The following is a 20,361-nucleotide window of genomic DNA, read 5'->3' on the forward strand; positions in this document are numbered from 1 at the left end:
GGTGAACTGCCCCTTTGTAACAGGGAATGAAATAAGATTCATGAGCACGTCTATTAAAAACAGCACATGATTTATTCTGGAAACCTACTGTGTGTCATTCAATACAATGGCATTTAGTTCAGAGATACAGCATGGAAACAAGCCCTTCAGCCCACTGAGACCATGTTGACCATCCATCATACTAGTTCATAAAATCATAAGGAATAGGAGTAGAATTAGGCCATTCGACCCATGAAGTCTACTCCGCCTTTCAATCGTGGCTGATCTATCTCTCTCTCTCTCTCTCTCCTAACCCCATTCTCCGTCTTCTCCCCATACTCTTTGACAGCTGTACTAATGAAGAATCTATTTATCTCTGCCTTAAAAATATCCATTGACTTGGCCTCCACAGCCTTCTGTGGCAGAGAATTCCACAGATTCACCACCCTCTGACAAGTTCTACATTATCCCACTTTCTCATCCACTTTCTACACATTAAGACAAATTACCGCGGCCAATTGGTACCTCAAACCCGCACGTCTTTGGGATGTGGGAGGAAAACCGGAGCACCCGGAGGAAACCCACGTGATCTCAGGGAGAACGTGCAAACTCCACACACACAGACAGCACCCGAGGTCAGGATCGAACCTGGGCCTCTGCACTTGCTCTACCAGCTGGGTCGCCCCAAAAATGATTGCCAAATAATAAAATGTTGAATAAAACTGTGCTACTTTACTATGGATTATGACAGGAAATATCTTAGGGATGAATAACACAAGTAAATTATTCTAAAGCTATGTGAAACAATTGTCATCTAACTCCCTCATATTATTATGGTCAAACTCAAACCTGTATATTTATTTTATTATTTGCCACGTTACAGAAGGAGTAGCTAATAATATACTGTAAATGTGTGATGGAATCATGGCGGAGATGTTAATTATAAACAGCAGTTGTCTCTGGGCTGATGCAGCATATTGCAGCATAGGTCAATGATACGACCTTCATCCATGTGTCCCATCTGGTCAGTGCCTGAACAGACCTTTAAAATACGCAGCATGCAGATCCAAGATACATTCGTGATTGGGGATATCATTGGAAACTGCTCCCACCTTCCCATTTGGAAACGAGCCCCTTTGTCCTGCCCAGTCCGTGATGACCATCGGTCACCCGTTCACACCAGTTCTGTTATCCCGCTTTCTCATCCAATCCCCACGGACCTTTGTAATCAACCGTCCATTTTGAAACTTCGTCGGCGCCCTTTACGTGGTGATTCTTGTACTGTGTGCAAACAAAGAATCTTACTGTACCAAGTACACATGACAATAAAGTATCAATAAATCAATCCCATACAGACCGTTCTGTCCTGGGCCTCCTCCACTGTCAGATTGAGGCCGGGTGCAGATTGGGGGAACAGCACCTCATATTTCACATGGGCAGCTTACAGCCCAGCGATATGAACGTTAATTTCTCTCATTTCAAGTAACCCTTCCCATCCCTCTCTCAAACCCACCCCCACCCCCACCCGAGTGCTAGTTCGCATCCTTGTATCCCTTCGTTGCCACCTCTTCCCCAGCCAACAAGGGGCCATTGTGGGCTCCACCCTTCCTTGGTCACCTGTTGCCGGCCCTGCCTTGTTCTGGTCTTTTCTTGCCTCCAGTTCCCTCCCCTCTACTTTCACTCTGAAGAAGGGTCCCGACCCGAAACGTCAGCCACCCTTTTTCTCCAGAGATGCTGCCTGACCCGCTGAGTTACTCCAGCACTTTGTGTCTTCCCAGGACATTGCCGAGAGCATGACGATTATCACGCTTGTGGCTGTGCAGCTCAGGTCTGCTGATGTATTTGTCCCCATTCTCCTGCCTTGAGCAAAGGGAACCCTGCAAGTCCCAAGTCTCTGACATGGCATTCATTCCTGCCAATGAAGCCAACATCTCCAGTAGCTTAATCCCATCTCCTGCCTTTATCACGGTCAGTTTTCTAGCAATATACATCAGTCTGGTTGTTGGTCACCCCATACTTAGAGTGCTGCGCATTTGGACAGGTGGCTTCATTAATGTTATCCATCCTATAATCTAGTAATTTTTTTTTAAAACAATCAATTAATTCATGACTAAAAGGGAAGCATCAAACGTGTTCAACTGAAATGAGTAGGTCTCGACCAGAAACGTCACCTATTCCTTTTCTCCAGAGATGCTGCCTGACCCGTTGAGTTACTCCAGCATTTTGTGTCGATCTTCAACTGAAATGACTCAGCTTGTTATTCCGCATTTGGGGAAATGGCACTTTGTTATCACGAGCTTTGACCATCAGTGATTTATGGGTTCTCTCCATCTATTTTGGTATTTTGACCATGATGTATACTCTTTTGCCTCACAATCTTCACTTGAAAGGGCTAAGAAAAGATTTACGAGGATGTTGCCAGGACTAAAGGGTGTGAGCTATAGGGAGAGGTTGAGTAGGTTGGGTCTCTATTCTATGGAACGAAGGAGGATGAGGGGAGATGTTAGAAACATAGAAACATAGAAAATCAGTGCAGGAGGAGGCCATTTGGCCCTTCGAGCCAGCACCGCCATTCATTGTGATCATGGCTAATGATCCACAATCAGTAACCCGTGCCTGCCTCTCCCCATATCCCTTGATTCTGCTAGCCCCTAGAGCTCTATCTAACTCTCTTTTAAACTCATCCTTGGCCTCTACTGCCTTCTGTGGCAGAGAATTCCACAGATTCACAACTCTCTGGGTAAAAAGGTTTTTTCTCATCTCAGTTTTAAATGGCCTCCCCTTTATTCTCAGACTGTGGCCCCTGGTTTTGGACTCCCCCACCATTGGGAACATTTTTCCTGCATCTAACTTGTCCAGTTCTTTTATAATTTTATACGTTCTGTAAGATCCCCTCATCCTTCTAAATTCCAGTGAATACAACCCCAGTCTTTCCAATCTTTCCTCATATGACAGTCCCGCCATCCCGGGGAATAACCTCGTGAACCTACACTACACTGCACTGCCTCAATAGCAAGGATGTTCTTCCTCAAATTGGGAGACCAAAACTGCACACAATACTCCAGATATGGTCTCACCAGGACCCTGTATAACTGCAGAATGACCTATATTCAAATCTGCTCGTTATGAAGGCCAACATGCCATTAGCTTTCTTCACTGCCTGCTGTACCTGCATGTGTACTTTCAGTGACTGGTGTACAAGGACACCCAGGTCTCGTTGCACTTCCCTTTTTTCTAATCTGACACCATTGACAGGAAACTGGAGCAGGAAACCGAAGCACCCGGAGAAAACCCACAGGGAGAATGTGCAAACTCCGCACAGACAGCACCCATGGTCCGGAACGAACCTGGGTCTCTGGCGCTGTAAGGCAGCAACTCTACCGCTGCGCCACCGTGCCTCCTTAAAACTATCAACCTCCACTTTAAAATTACCTAATGACTTCGGCTCCACAGCCGTCTGTGGCAATTAATTCCACAGAATCAATACTCTCAGGCTAAAGAAATCCCAATAGGATTGCTGCAATTTATGTGGTAGTTAGATCGAACATGATGTCAGGAGGATAACTCTTTTGCAGAATGAGGATTAGTCCATGATAAGTTAAAAGCAAACATTCCCGCTTTGTGTCCTAAACATGATTTTGTTTTTGTTTTACAGGAACGCAAGTTTCTGAAGTTTGTGTCAAAGGAAATGGAGAACATGTTTATTGAGGAGCTTAAGTCGTCTGTGAATCTACTGATGGCAAACCTGGAGAGTATGCCGGTGTCTAAAGGAGGCTCGGAGTTTAAGCTGCAGAAACTGAAACGCAGTCATAACACCTCCATCATTGACATGGGCGAGGAGAATGAAAATCAGCTCTCCAAGTCTGATGTTGTATTGTCTTTTACACTAGAGGTGAGAGAATAGTGAATACTAGTTTGGTATTGTTACTGATAAAGAGTGAATAATGTGATTTGCCAAACTCTAATTTTCGCAGTTTTGCCCTCTTCAGGTTCAGACAACTTCTGGGCATCACAGTGGCGCAGCTGGTAGAGTCAGTGCCTCACAGTGATTAGTACGGGTGTCAGGGGTTATGGGGAGAAAGCAGGAGAATGGGGTGAGGGAGAGATAGATCAGCCATGATTGATTGGCGAGGTAGACCTGATGGGCCGAATGGCCTGATTCTACTCCTACACTTATGAACAGTTCCAGAGTCCCGGGTTCGAACCTGACCTCGGGCGCTGTCTGTGCGGAGTTTGCTCGTTCTGCCTGTGACCGCGTGGGTTTTCTCCAGGTGCTCTGATTTTCTCCCATATCCCAAAGCCATGTGAATTTGTAGGTTAATTGGCCTCTGAGGAACCTGAGGGGTTAACATTTTCACGCAAAGGGTGATGGGTGAGTAGAACGAGCTGCCGGAAGAGACCGTTGAAGCAGGTACTATCGCAACATTTAAGAAACATTTAGACAGGTACATGGATAGGACAGGTTTGGAAGGATATGGGCCAAACGCAGGCAGGTGGGACTAGTTGGCTGGTGTGGGCAGGCTGGGCTGAAGGGCTTGTTTCCACACTGTATGACTCTGTAAATTGCCCCTAGTGTGCCGGGAGTGGATGCAAAAGTGGGATACAATAGAATTAGTGTGAACAGATGATTGATGGTCGGCATGGACTCGGTGGGCCGAAGGGCCTGTTTCCATGCTGTATGACTAAGTGTTTGACAAAGCAGTATATTGCAAGCCGATAAGTAATTAACGTTGCATTTAATTTGCCTGTTGAATTTTTCCCCGAGATCATCAGATTAAATGCTTTGAGCTCTGACCCAAATCAATGAAAAATTCACTGACTTCTGTAAGGACCTCCCTTAGCTCCTTGAGTAAGACTAGGAATAATTAACAGTTATTCTGGAGGCAGTTCACTGTTCCAGAATCACCTTGTGATTATAAAGCAGAGCATGGGGCTTAGTCTTACACTGTTCATCCCCACTTCCTTCACCCTCATCTCCTTACACCAAGATCTTTCAAGAATCACTAGAGTCAGGAACGGTTCTAGACGATTGCAAAATTGCAAATATTACTCTGCTGTTCAAGAGGGGAGCGCAGCAGAAGAGTGGAAACTATAGGCCATTCGGCCCTTCGAGCCAGCACCGCCATTCAATGTGATCATGGCTGATCATTCTCAATCAGTACCCCGTTCCTGCCTTCTCCCCATACCCCCTAACTCCGCTATCCTTAAGAGCTCTATCTAGCTCTCTCTTGAATTGGGAAGGCTGTACAAAAAGGAAAATATTAATTAAACTCCAAAGTTGCCAGGCATACAAATCTGAATAGCCTTCAGGATTGGGAGCCAAATATTTGTTTTAACCTTTCTCAAGTTACAGACTAAGCAAATCAGTCTGTTGAGTGCAATCTGGATAGAAAGGGTTTAGAGGGATAGTGGCCAAACGCAGGTAAATGATACTAGCATGGAAAGACATCTTGGACAAGTTGGGCCAAAGGGACTGTTTCCATACTGCTCATTCCTATGATTTTAAACTCTAGACTTTATTGATACTTTGTGGAAACAGGCCCTTCAGCCCACCGAGTCCATGCTGACCTGCGATCACCCTGTACACTAGCATTATCCTACACACTGTAGGATTGTAAATTTACAATTTTACCGAAGCCAATCACCTTACAAACCTGTACCTCTTTGGAGTGGGGGAGGAAACCAGAGCACCCGGACAAAACCGACATGGTCACAGGAAGAATGTACAAACTCCGTACAGACAGTACCCCTAGTTGGGATCGAACCTGGGACTCTGGCGCCGTGAGGCAGCAACTCTACCACTGCAGCACTGTGATGTTTACACGGTGCGTGGATAACTACAGCTAGTAAAGGAATAATGGCTTCCAAAAGTTCAAACTGCTGTGTACATTGCTATCAGTAAATCATAGGTGACCATTACCTCCTCAGTTCAGTTTAGTGTAGTTTATTGTCACATGTACCGAGTGAAAAGCTATTGTTGCGTGCTAACCAGTCCTGTGAATAGTATCAACCAACAGCAATAGACAATAGACAATAGACAATAGGTGCAGGAGTAGGCCATTCAGCCCTTCGAGCCAGCACCGCCATTCAATGCGATCATGGCTGATCACTCTCAATCAGTACCCCGTTCCTGCCTTCTCCCCATACCCCCTCACTCCGCTATCCTTAAGAGCTCTATCCAGCTCTCTCTTGAAAGCATCCAACGAACTGGCCTCCACTGCCTTCTGAGGCAGAGAATTCCACACCTTCACCACCCTCTGACTGAAAAAGTTCTTCCTCATCTCCGTTCTAAATGGCCTACCCCTTATTCTTAAACTGTGGCCCCTTGTTCTGGACTCCCCCAACATTGGGAACATGTTTCCTGCCTCTAATGTGTCCAATCCCCTAATTATCTTATATGTTTCAATAAGATCCCCCCTCATCCTTCTAAATTCCAGTGTATACAAGCCCAATCGCTCCAGCCTTTCAACATACGACAGTCCCGCCATTCCGGGAATTAACCTAGTGAACCTACGCTGCACGCCCTCCATAGCAAGAATATCCTTCCTCAAATTTGGAGACCAAAACTGCACACAGTACTCCAGGTGAGGTCTCACCAGGGCCCGGTACAACTGTAGAAGGACCTCCAGGTGCGTTAAAATTAATGATTGCAAACATGAAAAGAAATTAGATTATGAAATATTGTTTTTGCACAGAATAAAAATGTTGAAATCTGGAGCTAAATCGAGCTATTACTTATTGCAAAGGTATATTCCTTTAATTCTTATTAGTTTAGTTTAGAGATACAATGTGTAAACAGGCCCTTCGGCCCATCAAGTTTGTGCCGATCAGCGATCCCCGCACTCTAACTCTATCCTACCCACTCGGGACAATTTACATTTATACCAAGCCAATTAACCTACAAACCTGTACGCCTTTGGAATGTGGGAGGAAACCGGAGATCCCGGTGAAAACCCAGGTGATCACAGGGAGAACGTACAAACTCCATACAGACATTGCCTGTGGTCAGTGTTGAACCCAGGTCTCTATGAGGCAGCAACTCTACCGCTACGCCACTGTGCCCCCTCTATTAAAAAATAGCCTTTCGTTAAATGAAGCAGTAAAAGTTCTAATGTGCACGAGCCGGTGAAACGGCCCTTTGGCCATTATTGATTGAAGTCTTGAGAGGTTTGAGAGTTGTGAGCAATGCTGGTTCAATAGTGAATGTCCTCACGAGGCTGGAGATGAAATGTGTTGTCAATGCACTGTGTCTGACCTGTACTATTCCTTCCAAAAGCTTCATAACATGTCTTAGTCACTGACATCTCTCCTTTTCCGTGTTTGGAGATTGCACCGAGTGAAAAGGTCAAACGATTGAAGTTGGATTATTATTGAATGGTTTATTTTCTAGGTAGTGATCATGGAAGTTCAGGGTCTGAAGTCCTTAGCACCAAGTCGCATTGTGTATTGTACGATGGAAGTGGAGGGAGGGGAGAAACTACAAACGGACCAGGCTGAAGCTTCCAAACCAACGTAAGTAGATTTGTAATTCGTCAATGCAATCTGCATTGTTGTGATGTTTATCAATCTTTTCGTCATGGAGTGGTACAGCGAGGAAACAGGCCCTCTGCCTAACTTGCCCACACATACCAACTACACTAGTCCCACCTGCCTGCATTTGGCCTATATATCCCTCTAAACCTGCCCTGTCCATGTACCTGTCCAATTGTTTCTTAAACGCTGCGATAGTCCCTGCCTCAACTACATCTTCTGGCAGCTCGTTCCAAACACCCACCACCTTTTGTGTGAAAAAGTTAAGAAACATTGGGTCGAAGGGCCAATTTCCACGCTGTATGACTCGATGAGTCTTGACATTTAACAATCAAGAAATCATAAACCGGGCTTTAACCTGCCTGCATCGCCGTACTGCTCAATGTTCATTGAAGTCGTAGCTTTCTGCGTATCCCACCAAGAATCGTATCCGTTGGGACAAAGGGCCGGTTTGACCGAATGCTGTATGACTCTATAACATGGTTCAAAGGTGTTTTATAATCATGTATCCCCAAGTGCAGTGAAATTATTTTCGTGCATGCAGTTCATTGACTATACATCCTACTAGATATTAGGCACAATCATATAAAGTATAAGAGCGTAAGACCGTAGACAACGGCACACAAGAGTTTTAGGCACAATCTTGTACCGTTAAAGTCCAATTTTTGTTTTGAAATGTTAGAGTCTTAACTTGCCCATAAACGCTTGTTGAAGTTAATGTTAACTTGTCCATAAATGCTTGTTGACCTGCAGTGGCACAGAGTATGCAAGATATGTCCACTTCCTTCGAGATCCCCCACTGAAATCCTTCACTTGAACTGCCAGCATTGCACCGCTCCTTTAAGGGATGCAAGCTGACTTCAGAATAAGGGGTTAAGAATAAGGGGTAGGCCATTTAGGACAGAGATGAGGAAAAACATTCTCACCCAGAGAGTTGTGAATCTGTGGAATTCTCTGCCACAGAAGGCAGTGAAGGCCAATTCGCTGGATGTTTTCAAGAGAGAGTAAGATATAGCTCTTAGGGCTAACGGAATCAAGGGATATGGGGAGAAAGCAGGAACGGGGTACTGATTCTGGATGATCAGCCATGATCATATTGAATGGCGGCGCTGGCTCGAAGGGTCAAGTGACCTACTCCTGCACCTATTTTCTATGTTTCTATATGTCTGCTTCCTTCACTTGAACTGCCAACATTGCACCTCTCCTTTAAGGGATGCAAGCTGATTCATATGTTCATAAGTTATAGGAGCAGAATTGGGTCATTCGGCCTTTCAAGTCTACTCTGCCATTCAATCATGGCTGATCTATCTTTCCCTCTCAACCCCATTCCCCTGCCTTCACTCCATAACCCTTGACATCCAAACTAATCAAGAATCTAATCTCCACCTAAAAATAAATTGACTGACTTGGCCTCCATAGCCGTGTGTGGCAATGAATTCCATAAATTCACCTTCCCTCTGACTGAAGAAATTCCTCCTCATCTCCTTTCTAAAGGTACGTCCGTTTATTCTGAGGCTTGACCTCTGGGCCTAGATTCTCCCACTAGTGGAAACATCCTCTCCACATCCACTCTATCCAGGCCTTTCACAATTCGGTCCCTCCTCATGTTTCTGAACTCCAGCGAGTACAGGCCCAGTGCCGTCAAACGCTCATCATATGTTAACCTAATCATTCTTGTTCTGTCCTGTGTTCTATGAAGAGCCTTCAATCCCTCAGCAAAGCTCCTAGAAACTAGATGGTGCTCGAGTCTCTCGAGTGAGATATGAACATTGAATCTTTGGATTTGAGGAGGTGTACCACCTATTGAACCAGCACCAATGTCTCACTATTCGAGACTTTAAGCAGAATAATGTGCTGGGCCCAAATGTGTTGCAGATGTTACCTGAGATTTGGGAAAATATTCACTAAGCCAACACCTGTCTTTAGTTTCCACTGAACAGAGTTACAGGTGGAAGTGTGAAACCCATTACATTGATGTTGTATTAACAGATTCCTATGTACGTTTTTGATTTTGTGAATTAAGGCTAGATATTTCACCACCCGATCAGGCGGTCTAATGGCTCAATTAAAATAATTAAGACTCTTATAATAATTATCTGACGCATATAAGGCTGGAATATTTAGCTGCTTTTTATCGAGCAATTACTAAGTGAGACAGTGTAAATATGTGATGACATTTTGTAATTGCTTTGAAGTACTTTATACTTCATCAGCTGTTTTGCCCGGTAAAGAAAAGAATTGTTGCGATAAAGATGGAAAATTTAGCTTTATCACAATCTCTTTAATTGACCTTGCTTCGAGTCATCAAGTCATACAGCATGGAAACAGGCCCTTCGACCCAGCTTGCCAATGCTGACCAAAATGTCCCATCTAAGTTAGTCCCATATGCCCTATATCTCTCTAAACCTTTCCCATCCTTCTACCTGTCCAAATGTCTTATAGGTGCTGCTATAACATCTGCCTCAAGATTGTGAGAGGAAATGATTGTGGCAGATGTAAAGGCAAAGATATAGAGTGCAGAATAAATCCAATGGCATCAATGATTAACATAAAATGCCTGGCATGTTCTATGATTCTTGCAACTGGTAATGGTAAATGGCAACTGGCAATGGTAAATCGAGTTTCACTGTACCTTAATTGGTACACTTGACAATTAAATACCCTTTGAACCCTTTGAACTGTCATAGACATAGAGTGATGGAGTGATACAGTGTGGAAACAGGCCCTTCGGCCCAACTTGCCCTCACTGGCCAACATGTCCCAGCTACACTAGTCCCACCTGCCAACATTTGGCCTATATCCCTCCAAACCTGTCTTATCCATGTACCTGTCTAACTGTTTCTTAAATGTTGGGATAGTCCCAGTCTCACTACATCCTCCGGCAGATTTGTTCCATACCCCCACCATCCTTCATGTGGAAAATGTTACCCCTCAGATTCCTATTAAATCTTTTCCCCATCACCTTAAACCTATGTCCTCTGGACCTCGATTCACCTACTCTGGACAAGAGACTCTGTGCATTTACCCGATCTATTCCTCTCATGATCTTACACACCTCTATAAGATCACCCCTCATCCTCCTGCACTCCAAGGAATGGAGCCAATAGACAATAGACAATAGATGCAGGAGGAGGCCATTCGGCCCTTCGAGCCAGCACCGCCTTTCAATGTGATCATGGCTGATCATTCTCAATCAGTACCCGTTCCTACCTTCTCCCCATACCCCCTGACTCCGCTATCCTTAAGAGCTCTATCTAGCTCTCTCTTGAATGCATTCAGAGAATTTGCCTCCACTGCCTTCTGAGGCAGAGAATTCCACAGATTTACAACTCTCTGACTGAAAAAGTTTTTCCTCATCTCAGTTCTAAATGGCCTACCCCTTATTCTTAAACTGTGGCCCCTTGTTCTGGACTCCCCCAACATTGGGAACATGTTTCCTGCCTCTAACGTGTCCAACCCCTTAACAATCTTATACATTTCGATAAGATCTCTCATCCTTCTAAATTCCAGTGTATACAAGCCTAGTCGCTCCAGTCTACTCAACCGCTGGCTATAGCTCAGACCCTTTAGTCCTGGCAACGTCCTCGTAAATCTTCTCTGGACCATTCCCAGCTTAGCAACATCTTTCCTATAACCTTGCGTCAACCCACACAGCCGCATAACTCTCAGATATTAAAATACCGTCTCCTTACTGCTCCAACCAAATCTATGTCATTTGTGTGTGGGTTTCTCCAAGTTCTTTATCGGTAGAACAGGTGAATGAGATGAGGTGAAGTATGGGTCAAATCATAAGAAGCTTTATTCCGTGGTAAATTGAAATGGGTAAAAGACCGGCTTATTTATTAAAAATCCAGGGTTTTTACTCAACTGACTTACTCAGCTTAATGATGACTTTCTGTAACCACTTCATGCATTGGATCAGTGGAAGAATAAGCAATGCATCAGAAATTCATCAGTGATTAATAAATGTCCTTTGTTCATTGAGATCAGATTACGGACATGCACTTCACAGATCGTTAGCTTGTTTTAGAGTTAACTGAACAGCCTATTTGTAGTGTTCTGTTTGTTTATGCTGCCCTTATTCGGAAGACAGATAACAGTTTATGTACTGTGTGCTTGTGACACGTTCAGAAGGACATTCAATGCCCACAGCATTATTGCTGAACATTGAGTTTAGTTTAGAGATGCAGTGGGAAACAGGCCCTTCGGCCCACCGAGTCCGCGCCGAACAGCGATCCCCGCACATTAACACACACTCGGGACAATTTTACTCTTGACTTACACCAAGCCAATTGACTTACAAACCTGTACTTCTTTGGAGTGTGGGAGGAAAACGAAGATCTCAGAGAAACCCCACGCAGGTCACGGGGAAAACGTACAAACTCCGTATAAACAGCACCCGTAGTCGGGATCAAAGCCGGGTCTCTGGCGCTGCAAGGGCTGTAAGGCAGCAACTCTACTGCTGCGCCACCGTGCCACACTATTAACATTGCCAGATTGTTTTTAGTACTGAATATCTGGAAATCCTGAATATCAGGAAAAAACAGGACTGTTTTTACAGTCACAATATTCAAGTGTAAAGTGGGCAGATCAAGTTGAATTGGCAGTGTGAGCTTTCAACTGCACACAGAACAGCCCATAAGGAATTTTACCAGAGGTTAATGTGGTCGTATCTTTATTGTGCGGCTAACAATTTTTGTATGTGTTAAAAACAGCACTCCAATAATCACTCACTGCATCACATCCACAAACAAAAGGACAAATACATTTTCAGTATTCAGAAAATAATAGCAAAGGATGTGGCATTGGCAGTGCGGTCGGAGGCAGCAGGGTGAGTCACTTCCAGTGCAAACAGAACAACCTTATTGTTAATGGCCGGACTTTTTTATTTGTGCCGTCTGCCCAAAGATCAGTTCAAGGCCATGATCTCAGATACAACCCACTCTTGTCCTGTTTGTTCTACTTGGCATTATGACAGACGACATTCAAAATGAAAACTGAAACCATTGCAGTATATATATCGGTTGCATATGTCCAATACACTACACTGTTGAAGTCTCTTTCAAAAGGGTATTAGAGAAGAAATTTGCTAACCCAGAGAATTTATGCTACGTTCTCTATTTCATTATTTTGCAACGTTCATACAATGGGCCATTGTGGGCTTTTTGGCAATCAGTGCCGGCTCTGATTTGTTCTGTACCTTCTCATACCTCGAGTTCCCCTCCCTTCTGACTCTCTGTCTGAAGGAGGATCTCGACCCAAAACGTCACATATTCCTTTTCTCCAGAGATGCTGCCTGACCCCGCTGAGTTACTCCAGCATTTTGTGTCAATCAAAGTTTGCCAAGACAGTTTAACAATAATTAGTCACGAGTCAATAGTATCCTATTGCCATATATCCCAAAACAGAACAATGAAATTCTTACTTCCAACAGCACAACAGATATGTAAACATAATGCTCTAAAACTCATAATAAACAACAAGAAAAAAAGTTCTGCATATACATTTTTTTTAAATCAGACAAATAAATAGACAATATAAGTGCAAAAATAATGTCCCCAAGTCTATATAGTTTGGAACCTCTTTGGATGTTGTAGTGTTTAATAGCCTGATGGTTGTAGGGAAGAAGCTGCTCTTGAACCTGGATGTTAAACCCCTGTTCCACTTAGGCAATTTTTTAGGCGACTACAGGCGACTAGGCTGTTGCCACACGGTCGCCTGGGTGTCGTCTGTATGGTCGTGAGTAGTCTCCAAAGACTCTTTTTGGTCACCTCTGGATTTTCAGAATGTTGAAAAATTTTCGGCGACCATGGGTTTGATGCCAATGAGCGTAGCTTGACATCTCCTGACGTAGGCGCTGTCGTAGGTTGTGGCCAGGTGACGTAGGTTATCGTCGGTACTGACTTCGGTGAATTCCATTGGCAACTACCTACGTCAACTGGCGACAGGTACCAGCGTCAAAACCGGAGGCCAAATTGACGTGAATTGTCCTCAGTTGTCTTCAGTTGTCACCGACAGGGTTGTAGCTTGCCGTAGCTTGTCGCGGGTGGATGTAGGTTGACTTCAATTGTCATAGGTTGTCGTAGGCGCGGTCGTAGGTGGACGTCCTACCCGCGACGATTGGGTCGCCGGTTGTCAGTTGCTAGCCTTAGCTTGACGTCGACGTGGTGGTAGGTTGTTGTCGCTTGTCGTAGACATTGTCGTGGGGGGGTCCAGTCGCCGGTTTTTCGGCAACCTGCTACAACTATGACAGTCGCCTACAAAATCGCCTGTGGGACAGGCCCTTTAACAGTTTACAGGCTACTGTACCTTCTTCCCAATGGCAGGAGTGAAATGAGAATAGGAAGTGCTTTGAACAGTTTCATAGAACATAGAACAATGCAACACAGAAACAAGCCCTTTGGCCCACTCTATCTGTGCCAAACAAGATGCCAAGTTAAACTATTCTCCTCTGCCTGCACATGATCCACACCCCTCCATTCCCTGCATGTCCATTTAGAACATAGTACAGTACAGCCCAGGAACAGGCCCCGCGGCACATAATGTTTGAACTGATCGACTTTGCCTGCATGTGGCCCATACCCCTCCATTCCCTGCAAATCCATATGCCTATCTAAAAGCCTCAAATACTATATCATATCCACCACTACCATCACCCCTGGCAGCAAGTTCCAGTTACCCACCACCCCACTGGGTAAAAAATAAAATGCCCCCTCACATCTCCTTTAAACCTTGCCCCTCTAACCTTAAAGCTAAGTCCCCTAGTCTTCGACTTTTCTAACCTGCGGGGAAAAAAAAATTCTGTCTACCCTATCTATGCCTCTCATAATTTTGCAAACTTCTATCAGGTCTCCCTTCAACCTCAGCACACATACACCGATCAGCCTAAACATTATGACCACTGACAGGTAAAGTGAATAACATTGATTATCTTGCTACAGTGGCACCTGTCAAGGGGTGGGATATATTAGGCAGCAAGTGAACAGTCATGTAAATTTCCCCGGTGTGGGACGAATAAAGGAATATATTATTATTATTATTATTGAAGTTGATGTGTTGGATGCAGGAGAAATGGGCAAGAGTAAAGACCTGAGCGACTTTGACAAGGGCCAAATTGTTATGGTCAGACGACTGGGTCAGAGCATCTCTGAAACGGCAAGGCTTGTGGGGTGCTCCCGGTCAGCAGTGGTGAGTACCGACCGACAGTGGTCCGAGGAGGGACGAACCACAAACCGGCGACAGACAGGGTGTTGGGCGCCCAAGGCTCATTGATGCGCGAGGGCAACGAAGGCTATCCCGTCTGGTCCGAACCGACAGAAGGTCGACTGTGGCACAAGTCACAGAAAATTTTAATGGTGGTCACGGGAGGAATGTGTCACAATACACAGTGCATCGCACCCTGCTGCGTATGGGGCTGCACACGGAGGACCAACAGCATATTAGGCAGGTGGTCATAATGTTTTGGCTCATCAGGTCATAATGTTTCGTCTGATCGGTGTATATAGGACACATCTTAACTAATTCAGTTGTTTGCCTATTTAACATCAATTAATTAAAGGTATTTGCAGAAAAGAAATACCATATCAATATATTTTATATCAATCTCTTGATATAAAATATGGAATAGAAGGCTGTGGAGAGGCCAAGTCAATGGATATTTATTTTTAAGGCAGAGATGGATAGATTCTTGATTAGTGCAGGTGTCAGGGGTTATAGGGAGAAGGCAGGAGAATGGGGTTGAGAGGGAAAGATAGATCAGCCATGATTGAATGGTGGAGTAGACTTGATGGGCCGAATGGCCTAATTGTGCTCCTATCACTCGTGAACTTATGATAGCTTCAACTGCAATTTATAATCAGTCACATGCCATCCAGAAGAGAAAATAATGTCCATTTACAGAAATATCATCATCTTAAATATAAATAGCATTAAAATTTTGAACAATGACCAGATAGAATAGGAAAATGATCAGTGTTCCTCAGATTGAAGAAGGTAACACACACAACTAAACCAATGAATTCGTTACTATGTAGATGCTGGATATTTTGTATTCTAATCAGTAAAGATGAGTAATATCCAAACAAAATCTATTTATTACTGCTGTCTTTGTTCTGGAGCTTTTTATTCACAAAATGCTGGAGTAACTCAGCAGGTCAGGCAGCATCTCGGGAGAGAAGGAATGGGTGACGTTTCGGGTCGAGACCCTTCTTCAGACTCCCGAGATGCTGCCTGACCTGCTGAGTTACTCCAGTATTTTGTGCTCCCGGTCTTTGTTCTGGAATTCTCTCACTCTAAATATAACTCTCGCATAAAACTAGAACAGGTATAATGGGCAAGGTTGAGATCACTGTGTGTCCTGTGAAAGTAGGTGAGATGATGTTCCTGATAGCAGAAATAATCACCTGATTTCTATCGTTGCTCTTACTCACGAGCGTTTAATTGTCATACATACCGAAAACAGGTCAATGAAATTCTTACTTGCAGCAGCATAACAGGCCCGAAACACATTGATAACATAATAAATAAATCAATTAATTTAAAAACTCCCAATATTAGTGTAAAAAGTCCCTAATGCTGCAAGACAGTTCATAGTGTAAGAAAATAACTGCAGATGCTGGTACAAATCGCCAAAGGTATTTATTCACAAAATGCTGGAGTAACTCAGCAGGTCAGGCAGCATCTCAGGAGAGAAGGAATGGGTGACGTTTCGGGTCGAGACCCATCTTAAGACAGTTCATAGTTCATTTGGTGTTCTTCGTGTTCAAGAGCCTGATGGTTGGCGGGAAGACGCTGTTCCTGAACCTGGAGGTCACGGTTGTACCTTCGTCCCGTTGGCAAGAGGCGACAGAGTGGCACAGCGGTAGAGTTGTGGGTTCAATCCTGACTCCAGGTGCTCCATGTGACCACGTGGGTTTTCACCGGGTGCCCCGGACACTCCAAAGACGTGCAAGTCTGTAGGTTAAATGGCCTCTGTAAAATCGACTCTCGTGTGTAGGATTCTGGTTGATTACCGTGCAAACGCTTCATAAGTGGTTATCTCGCGCAGGTAGAACTAGTGTATGGGCGATCGCTGGGCGGCGTGGACTTGGTGGGCCAACGGGCCTGTTTCCACGCTCTATCTAAACTAAACAAACATCTGAGAGGATTGCAAATGCTGTGGTGTTTTATCCAGGGACCTGCCTGGTTTCCATCAGTAATTCCCTGCACTGGGTGAAAGAAAGGAACCTTTGTGACCTTCAATTCTCTGGTGTTTTTTCACTGCGGGGAAAATAATGAATCTGTTTGTCCTGGTGAACAAAGCATGAGAAACATGTTTGACTCGTCTGCACAATGCACCGGTGATCACTTGGAGGCAGAAGCGTAGGAAGTTCAGAGCAGTGGTGGTCCTTATTGTGCAGAGATTGATGTTGCTGAAGATGCAGTGTTGTGTAGTGAAGATGAAGATGAAGATGCAGTCTTATCCAGGGAGGCGGTCAGCACACTGAGCTCCTGTAGTTTAGAATGGCAGTTTGCCCTGACCTTAGCTCCACGTGATTTACATCCGATTCCTGCTCACTCATCACCATTCACTTTCAAATATTTCTGTACAAAAGGAGAGACAGCTGGTTTGGGTAACCAGATAATACCTGTCTCATTTCTTCATCTTTCCACCCAATTCACATGCAGCTATACACATCCAATCTTTCTGTTTCGATTTTAGATTTAGATTGAGAGATACAGCGCGGAAACAGGCCCTTCGGCCCACCAAGTCCGCGCCGCCCAGCGATCCCCGCACACTAACACTATCCTACACACACTAAGGACAATTTTTTTAAACATTTACCCAGTCAATTAACCTAAAAACCTGCACGTCTTTGGAGTGTGGGAGGAAACCGAAGATCTCGGAGAAAACCCACGCAGGTCACGGGGAGAACGTACAAACTCCGTACAGACAGCGCCTGTAGTCAGGATCGAACCTGAGTCTCCGGCGCTGCATTCCCCTTCAAGAGTGTTTTATTGTCATATGTCCCGAAATGGAACAATGAAATTCTTACTTCCATATATATGTGTGTGTGTGTGTGTGTGTGTGTGTGTGTGTATGTGTGTGTATATATATATATATACATAGCATATACATGTGTGCCTATATTTTGTCTATAAATGAGAAAAGGAAGTTTCCAGAATGTCTGTGCCAAACATGATGCCGTTAAACTAATCCCTGCCTGCATGTGATCCACACTCATCCATTTCCTGCACATCCATTTAAACCTGAAGAAGGGTCTCGACCCGAAACGTCACCTCTCCCTTCGCCAGAGATGCTGCCTGTCCCGCTGAGTTACTCCGGCTTTTTGTGTCTATCTTCGGTTTAAACCTGGACGTTACAGTTGTCAGGCTCCTTCACCTTCCTCCTGAGAGCAGGAGTGAAATGAGAGCGTGCAAAAACAAAAACAGCCCCAAGTCCCAAGTGCAATCAGGGCAGCTGGTCGTGCAGAGTTTAGTTGGAGTTCTCCGGTTGTTGGAGTACAGCAGTCAGGCTCCTACACCTTCTTCCCGGTGGTCGGAGTGAAACGACAACGTGGTCAGGGTGGTGTGTGTCCTTGACGATCCTGCCTGCCTTTTTATGGCTGTGCCTCCTGCAGATCCCTTTGATGATTGGGAGGTCGGTACCCGTGAACGTATCGAAACGTATAAGATTATTAAGGGGTTGGACACGTTAGAGGCAGGAAACATGTTCCCAATGTTGGGGGAGTCCAGAACAAGGGGCCACAGTTTAAGAATAAGGGGTAGGCCATTTAGAACTGAGATGAGGAAAAACTTTTTCAGTCAGAGAGTTGTGAATCTGTGGAATTCTCTGCCTCAGAAGGCAGTGGAGGCCAATTCTCTGAATGCATTCAAGAGAGAGCTGGATAGAGCTCTTAAGGATAGCGGAGTCAGGGGGTATGGGGAGAAGGCAGGAACGGGGTACTGATTGAGAATGATCAGCCATGATCACATTGAATGGCGGTGCTGGCTCGAAGGGCCGAATGGCCTCCTCCTGCACCTATTGTCTATTGTGATGGACTGGGCAGTGTCCACCAAGAGAGGCTGGTTCATGTTATGATTAAACAGAAGACACAAAATGGACACTGAGGGTAGAAATGCCACATTGCCTAATGTTGCCAACTCTTGTACACAACAGGACACAAAGTGCTGGTGTAAATCAGCAGGTCAGGTAGCATCTCTGGGGAACAAGGGTAGGTGACATTTCAGGTCCAGGACGTGAAGAAGAGCTTATGCCTTTATGTGCATTTACCAGCATCTGCATTTCCTTATTACTCACCCCTGTTCATTTAGGACTGGTCTGTTTTCAGACTAGTTATACACTCATTAAGAGCATCCCACACCTTATTGGTATCTAAATCACTCACATGTATTCAAAGGGGACTAAAATATGACCTAATACAAGATGGAGTACTTGAGGCAAATGGCAAAGAAATGGAAACTCAAATGGAGAGGGTGGGGAAGAAAGGAGTAGAAATGTTAACAAAATGGGAGGAGTCTTGGGTAGAACAGCAAGCATTAAAGAATAATATTTAAATAGCTCTACCTTTTAGTGTCCAACGAGCATTCTTATTTTACAGCCATAAGGAACACCTTGAAATGTTATGGTTTAACAGGTACCCAGGGACAAATAGTTTTCAAAATTTGGAGTGAAAGCATGTACCTACCTTGTCTAGGAGAGAATGCAGTAGGATCACGGTGCTGGCTATAATTTGGATGGAATTATAGAGTCATAGAATCTTACAGCATGGTAACAGGCCCTTCAGCTGAAATTGCCCTCTTCAGCCAACACGTCCCATTGACACTAGTCCTACCTGCCTGCATTTGGCCCATATCCCTCTAAACCTGTCCTACCCATCCATGTACCTGTCTAAATGTTTCTTAAACTTTGCAATAGTATCAGCCTCAACTTCCTCCTCTGGCAGCTCATTCCATACACCCACCACCCTTTGTGTGGAAAAGGATATCCCTCAGGATCCTATTAAATCTTTTCCCCCTCACTTTAAACTTATGTCCTCTGGTTCTCGATTCCTCTACTCTGGGCAAGAGACTCTTTGTGGTCTATCCGATCTATTCCTCTCATGATTTTGTGCACCTCTATAAGATCGCTCCTCATCCTCCTGCGCTCCAAGGAATAGAGTCCTAGCCTGCTCAACCTCTCCCAAAAGCACAGACCCTTGAGTCCTGGCAACATCCTCATAAATCTTTTCTGCACCCTTTCCAGCTTGAATTCTCCGTAAAGTCAGGTTTGATTCGATTTCCAGTTTAGATGCATTAAGTGTCAAGGAGATGGGTGGGGCAGGTTTTTTACCCAGCTTGGACCACAGTGCCAGGGGCGGTGGTTGAAGTAGATTTAATGGTGTTTAAGAAACATTTGGATAGGCGCATGGATATCTAGGGGTCGGAGGAATATGGATTATGACCAGGTAGATAAGTGATGGTTTTGGCATCATGTTCAGCACAAACATTGTGGGCCGAAGGGCCTGTCCTTGTCGCTGTGCTGTTCTATGTTCCATGTTTTATGTAAATAAAGAGAGTTGTGCAGTTGCTTTGTGCACCTTCCTAGTTAATGTGTAGTGGAAACATCTTGTGAAATACTTTAACAATCCCTTTAGTACACAAAGGTTGCACAACCTTGCCTGTTGCATTCAGCGCCGTCTATGTGGCCTCCTCTGCATGTAAATATTGGGCAACAGCTTGGCCAAACACTTGCGCTCGCTCTGCCAGGCCCTGCTGGATCTCCTGGTTACTAATCATTTTAACTTCTCCCTTCTCACTTCCATATCTGAGGAAGGAAGGATGTGCTGGCTCGGGAGAGGGTCCAGAGGAGCT

The 20,361-nt window shown here is 44.7% G+C and overlaps 1 protein-coding gene across 9 annotated transcripts in view; it reads left to right on the top strand.

Annotated features, from left to right (window-relative positions):
* Positions 1 to 20,361, top strand: part of cadpsa (Ca2+-dependent activator protein for secretion a) — a 316,059-nt gene that overhangs the window by 112,998 nt on the left and 182,700 nt on the right. For all 9 annotated transcript variants that reach the window (XM_078414567.1, XM_078414568.1, XM_078414562.1 and 6 more), the window contains exons 6-7: positions 3,635 to 3,871; positions 7,370 to 7,491. In XM_078414567.1, the coding sequence (XP_078270693.1) occupies positions 3,635 to 3,871; positions 7,370 to 7,491 (359 nt within the window). The remainder of the gene's footprint in view (positions 1 to 3,634; positions 3,872 to 7,369; positions 7,492 to 20,361) is intronic.

Source organism: Rhinoraja longicauda, chromosome 17 (assembly GCF_053455715.1).
Source record: "Rhinoraja longicauda isolate Sanriku21f chromosome 17, sRhiLon1.1, whole genome shotgun sequence".
Lineage (NCBI taxonomy): Eukaryota > Metazoa > Chordata > Chondrichthyes > Rajiformes > Arhynchobatidae > Rhinoraja > Rhinoraja longicauda.